The sequence below is a fragment of the Rosa chinensis genome, chromosome 1 (genome assembly GCF_002994745.2).
Source record: "Rosa chinensis cultivar Old Blush chromosome 1, RchiOBHm-V2, whole genome shotgun sequence".
Taxonomy (NCBI): Eukaryota; Viridiplantae; Streptophyta; class Magnoliopsida; order Rosales; family Rosaceae; genus Rosa; species Rosa chinensis.
In genome coordinates, this window is record NC_037088.1 from 19,750,255 (window position 1) to 19,755,859 (window position 5,605).

The 5,605-nt window shown below is 39.5% G+C and overlaps 1 protein-coding gene and 1 pseudogene across 3 annotated transcripts; both read right to left on the minus strand.

The window, feature by feature from the left end:
- Positions 1 to 567: 567 nt before the first annotated feature.
- Positions 568 to 1,623, minus strand: LOC112203206 (annotated as a pseudogene).
- Positions 1,624 to 2,130: 507 nt separating this feature from the next.
- On the minus strand, positions 2,131 to 5,605 carry LOC112186031 (porphobilinogen deaminase, chloroplastic). 3 transcript variants are annotated; one of them, XR_005803013.1, is made up of 6 exons: positions 5,261 to 5,605; positions 4,728 to 5,133; positions 4,391 to 4,597; positions 3,787 to 3,964; positions 3,455 to 3,674; positions 2,131 to 2,989 (listed from the first exon to the last, which is right to left on the minus strand). XR_005803013.1 is itself a non-coding variant. In XM_024324387.2 (5 exons), exons 1-5 carry the CDS (start codon positions 5,476 to 5,478, stop codon positions 3,562 to 3,564), a joined length of 1,122 nt encoding a protein of 373 aa, XP_024180155.1. In that variant the 5' UTR covers positions 5,479 to 5,605; the 3' UTR covers positions 3,246 to 3,561. The 3 variants fall into 3 exon arrangements, 2 of the variants coding, with proteins under 2 accessions (XP_024180155.1, XP_024180162.1); XM_024324387.2 differs by lacking the exon at positions 2,131 to 2,989 and having other exon boundaries at positions 3,246 to 3,674; XM_024324394.2 differs by lacking the exon at positions 2,131 to 2,989 and having other exon boundaries at positions 3,246 to 3,674; positions 4,728 to 5,138; positions 5,261 to 5,577.

Genomic DNA, 5,605 nt, shown 5'->3' on the forward strand with positions numbered 1-5,605 from the left:
ATTATGCCCTTCTGTAATGGTGTTATTACTTTTCTCAGCAATTTTAACATTGGTACAAGGTAAGGAGTATCTTTACATTTCAGAGGAATGTCTAACTCGAATACCTTAAAGTCTAGATCGATGATCCACATAGGAAAAAGTGCAAAGAGGGGTTATAGGAAGTTTTGTTTTCTCTGATTTTGCAGGAGACTCTCAAAGCTATGGAGTAGTGAATTCTATTTGCCTCCATGCCGTCTTCTACAACAACAAAATGGAGTCAAATATTAAAAAGGAAAGAGGAGAGAACATAAGGAACTAAGTCAAGTAAGCTTAAGTTACTTGAGTGTATTGTTATTCTAGGTTGTTTATGGGAATCAAACTGAGAATCGCCTAAAACAGGCATGTTACTTGCCCAAGACTTGAAATCTTATTTTTCCTGAATGTTGAATCAAAGCATTTTACGCAATCAAACAATTATAATTTGCAGCTGCGCGCAGAAAGCAACAGGATACAGAAAAGAAGAAAAAGCAATCTAATGTTACATTTTGCCAAACATATTGGAGGTGTTTTGGTATTTTAATCCGTCATTTATTTAGAGGTGAGGCCAAACTTGATCTTCCGAATGGTATCAACATCAGTCTTGAATGATTTAGCGAGAATCTCATCATCAATTCCTGTGGCAAACACTGACAATGGCACTGAAACTGTTCCAGCATTTGCACTTCCAAATGCTGAAACAGCATGCAAAAGAAGGCATGTTTGGCTGTGAGTTACACTGATAGTGGACTAGTCCCTTTGGAAACACAAAAATGTCACCAACTTGAAGCTTTTGAGTATACAGAACTTTCTTTGTGTCGAAAAATCCTACTTCCAAGGAACCAGCAACAAGGAGCAAAAGTTCAGATGAGCGAGGGTGCGTGTGAGGAGGGTTTAGTCCACCATTTGCAGGAAACTGCAGCACCGCGTATGACACACTTTGGCAGTCAAGAGCAGGGAATTCAGTCAAGGAAGCTTTTGTTACTTTGAAGGTTTCTAGAACTCCATCAAACACACCACGCAGTCCAGTGTAGGTAAAGAAGGTCCCATCAACTGTGGTGTTATTTGGTGGCACTATAAAGTCGGAAAGAATGTCAGGATCACCTGCTAAGGTCCTTTTGGAGTGGCCAGGGCAAGTACTAATATCAGTAGTGCTGTAGTGGGAAATATTTCAAGGCCATTGTAGATAACTGGGTTTTTTTTTTTTTTTTTTGGCAAAAAACTAACTAGTAAATTAGGCTTGAAATAACCTTCCTGCTGGGGATAGTGGTGCTGGTAATCACTATCTTGTTAAATGTCTATATATATGCTAAATTTCTGGGAGCTAATAGTTTCTAGATATCAACCAAAAACGATGAGTTTTGTTATCAACCAATAAGATGAGTTTCTGGTTATCACAACTTCTAGTTTGAATTGTTCTACGCTATATATTTCTTTGTTTTCTACTTCTTGGCCAGATTGAAATGTCATAGGCCGGTTTTTAGCATACCTAACTATAATCAACTTGACTGAACTTCTTATGATATGCCACAGTTCAATGCTGACTGCTGACTGCTGACTGCTAACAGGGTTTATACAGGCATAAGTAACAATATGGACAAGGAACATTCAAGCGGGTGCCCCGAAGGCCGGAAGCAAGAGCGTTGCTTACTTCCAAAGGGGCAAACAACATTGATCATTGGCAAACTAAAATCCAGAAAATAGGCGGAAAGCAAGTGAAAGTCTACACGCTCTTGTACATTGTGTCACATTAATTGTAGACCACATCCCTGGCTCTATAGCACTGGATATAGTTTACAGCTCTTGGTGGGAATCACCTGGTATATCATTGGAAATTTGGAATAATAATCATGAGAGGAAAATTAATTTTACAAATGAAATTCCATTTCCAATTAACACTTCACAGCATCATCAAACAAGGAGAGGTAGGCAGACTTCATTGAGATCATCCACAACTCTTTTCATCTGAACTAATTTCTAGCTAGATATGAGTTGCTTACATCAGTGCAGTATCTTATATATGCTCATGTAACATGAAATGCGATCAATGCGTGCAGATTGGTAATGCACCAATAGATGATGAAACAGATCAGAAGGGATTATTGATTGCTTAAGCGTAGGATCACCCAGTGATTTCTGATAGGCTGTACAGTGACATTAGGAGAGAATGCAACTTCAGTGAGTAAAACATATCCAAAGTGTGTAATTAACTTTTAAGGTGTACAAAATCATAGACATGTACAGGTTGTACACTTCCGCGCCATTGAAGGCACTCCCGCTTTGTTTTCCAGAGCTGTGAGTCACACTAGCATAACTAGTTACCGTGAATATATGTATATGTAGGAAGGACGGCACAAGAGACCAGAAGGGTATGACCCTTGTGCATCAGATTACACTTATTATTACTTCAATAATTCAGAAGTCCAAAAGGCACTGCATGCCAATGTCACCGCCATTCCCTATACTTGGACTCACTGCAGCGATCACATCACCTTCTGGAAGGATGCACTACCGTCATTTCTTCCCTTGATCGAAAGCTTGTAGAAGGGGGTCTCGGAATCTGGGTTACAGGTATGTACACAGTCACATACATTTACTCCTTTCACTTCAATGATCAAAGTGTTGTTCTAGCTGACATATATGTACTCTGAATACATGTATCTGCAGTGGTGATACTGATGGCAGAGCTCCGGTGACATCAACTAGATATGCATTGAAGAAACTGGGATTGAAGATCAAGCAAGACTGGACTCCATGGTACAATAGCAAACAGGTAACTTAATCACCGGCCCTTCGCCTCCCTCCATATCAATCGTAGCAGGTACTCTTATTATTTGCATAGATATGTCCTGACAAACTGATTACTGTTTGCAAAATTCGTAGGTGGGCTGGTGACAGTTGCTGATGATGACGGGCTTATGTTTGTGACAACTAAAGGAGCAGGTCATTAAGTTCCAGTTTTCACTAGGAGTCTCTGACATAAGCCACAGAAACATCATCAGTCTCCCTTCATCGTTTGTCAATGCATGGATCATGAAATTGCTGAGTCTCTGACCTATAGCGGTTAAAGACTTTCATTTTTACTAGTCAGAATCCAAGTCTTCAATGTCATTGTTTATTTGTAACTCTCAAACTAGTTAAAAGAACAAAATTATTGTGGAATTAAACAAATGATTTTTTTCAGTGCTTCTTTGTATAGTCTGAGCAAAAAAAATTTCAACGCCTCTTTGTACCAAAATTTTCTCTATTAAATGAACTCAGATTACATCAAACAAGCTATCTATGCCTATTGAGTGACTGACTTGTATTCCAAATTCTAATATCCAACGTCACTGAAACAATCATCCTTTGTTCAGATTAACAGCCATTCTAGCAACAATAAAAAAAAAATTAAAATAAATAAATAAAAAACTATCCAAAAGGATGATCATAAAGAAACCTGACTACTCTTGTTCATGTTGGTGGCCAATAATTCGATACAGAGGGGGAGAAACCGTTGGTTCCCGCTGCTTTCTTTTCCCTACTATTCTGTCAGTCTTCTTCACTTTAACAACCAAAGAAGCCAGGACCTGCCTGTTTAAGAAGTTCTTGCCCTGCATCCTTACCTATCTCCATCATCTCTTTATAAGCATACCGACCTTTCCTAGACGTCTCTAGTACTGAAACTCAGACAGAAGAAAGTATAATTAATTGCTGCCAAAGATTATTCTAACAGGAGAATGAGCTAATAAAGACAACCGAGTTTTCATCAAAGCATGAGCAAGAGCATACCGCGGGTTCCATCAGGGGAAGCCACCAAGCCTTTGAATATGCAGTTACCATCGGCATCTTTGCTGGCATATCCAGCAATAGGAGTTCGGCAAGACCCATCCAGGGTCAAAAGAAATGCCCTCTCACATGCAACTGCTAGTCTTGTTTCTTCATGATTCAATTTGGCAATATATTCAGCCTGCGATAAAAAATTGAAAAATACCTTAGTGAGGCGAACTGCAAGTTTAGCACGACATAAATATTACAATAAGTTTCTCATTGATGGATCTCATCGATCAACTTTTGCTCCTTCCACATAAATTGATCCAAGTTAGTGGTAAATTATGAAACATCAAGTGTTTAATAACATCTATGATCAATCCTTGATTAAAGTTTTATGCTTCAACATCATAAATACAGTATGAAAACTGTCCATCTATCTCATTTTCAAAACACAATCTGTCCACATACTAAATTTGCTTCATCCATGATTTCTAGCTAAACCTATATTCACAGAAAACAAGCTTATATCTGCTTTCTTTTCTCCATGACTCAACTAGTACAAAAGTGACAATATCATTCAAATTTTTAGCTCCACAATGGAAAAGAGAAATTAAAAACACACCATTTTATCGTCATTGCTCCGGCAGGCAATTCCAATTGCCCCTTGGGCGACAGCTGGAAGCATTTCATCCAGTGAGAGAATCGAAGTTACATTTTCCGCCATATTCAGGCGTTTCAGCCCAGCTAACGCCAATAAGGTAGCTTGGACTACCTTCTCATTAAGTTTCTTTAACCTAGTCTGGACATTACCCCGAAAGTTCTCCTCTACCTGCACGATGATATAAACCAAAACATAAATGACAAGTAAAGAAACATTTCAGAACCTCAAATGCACAGTATCTGCATCAATTCAAAACATGTCAACTACTTATCAAATGTGACAGAACACAGTAGCTTACTTTAAGCAATGGATATCTATGGAGTATCTGCGACTTTCTTCTAAGCGATGCAGTACCAATAACACTCCCAGCTGGCAGTTCTGCTAGTGAAGATGCAGTTAAGCATATAAATGCATCACGAACATCCTCACGGGGAAGGTTACAAGGCAAAATTGTCTTGTCCGGTAAATAAGTAGGTACATCTTTCATGGAGTGTACAGCAATGTCAATGTCACCGTTTATCAATGCCTCATCGATTTCCTTGGTGAACAATCCCTTGCCGCCGATGTCGGCCAGGGGTTGGCTTAGTATCTTATCACCAGTAGTTTTGATAATGACGATTTGAATTGCCCCCTCTTCAGCTAAGTGGGGATGCGATGCAATGAGCTTGTCTTTAGTTTGATAAGCTTGAGCAAGAGCTAGTGGGCTATCCTATACACAAACAGCATCAATAATTTTCATGAAGACAAAACCTTTTTGAGATGGGTTGTACATAGGTTGTAAGTTTGAAGCAACAGAAGACAGATGAAGGGAAATGAAGCGAACCCAAGTACCTTCCTCTGGTGCCAATTTTGATTAGAGCGAGTTTGGGATTTTCGGACTGCTGCTCGATTGCCAAAGAGGCTGTCGTGACATGAGTGTGTTTTCTGATGCAACTGGGAAAAGCGAAAGTTCGAGGGGTCTTGAGGGACGCGCGGGAGAAGTTGACTGGGCATAAAGGAAGAGATGAAGAACAAGAACAAGTAGAAGCAGAGGAATAAAGGGCCTCCATTGTAAAAAGAAAAGATTAGATCTTTGAATCTTTCACAGAGAGAGAGAGAGAGAGAGAGAGAGAGAGAGTGAGGTGAAGAAGGGGATCGGGCTTTAAGGGGAGGTTTTGTCTGAGATGGGTTGTTGAC

Excerpts from the sequence above, each read along its gene's own strand:
- LOC112186031 (XM_024324387.2), bottom strand. The coding sequence starts at position 5,478 with ATGGAGGCCCTTTATTCCTCTGCTTCTACTTGTTCTTGTTCTTCATCT. Across the intron at positions 5,134-5,260 it reads AAAATTGGCACCAGAGGAAG|CCCACTAGCTCTTGCTCAAG; the intron begins GTACTTGGGTTC and ends TGTATAGGATAG. Across the intron at positions 3,675-3,786 it reads TTCCCCTGATGGAACCCGCG|TACTAGAGACGTCTAGGAAA; the intron begins GTATGCTCTTGC and ends TCTGAGTTTCAG.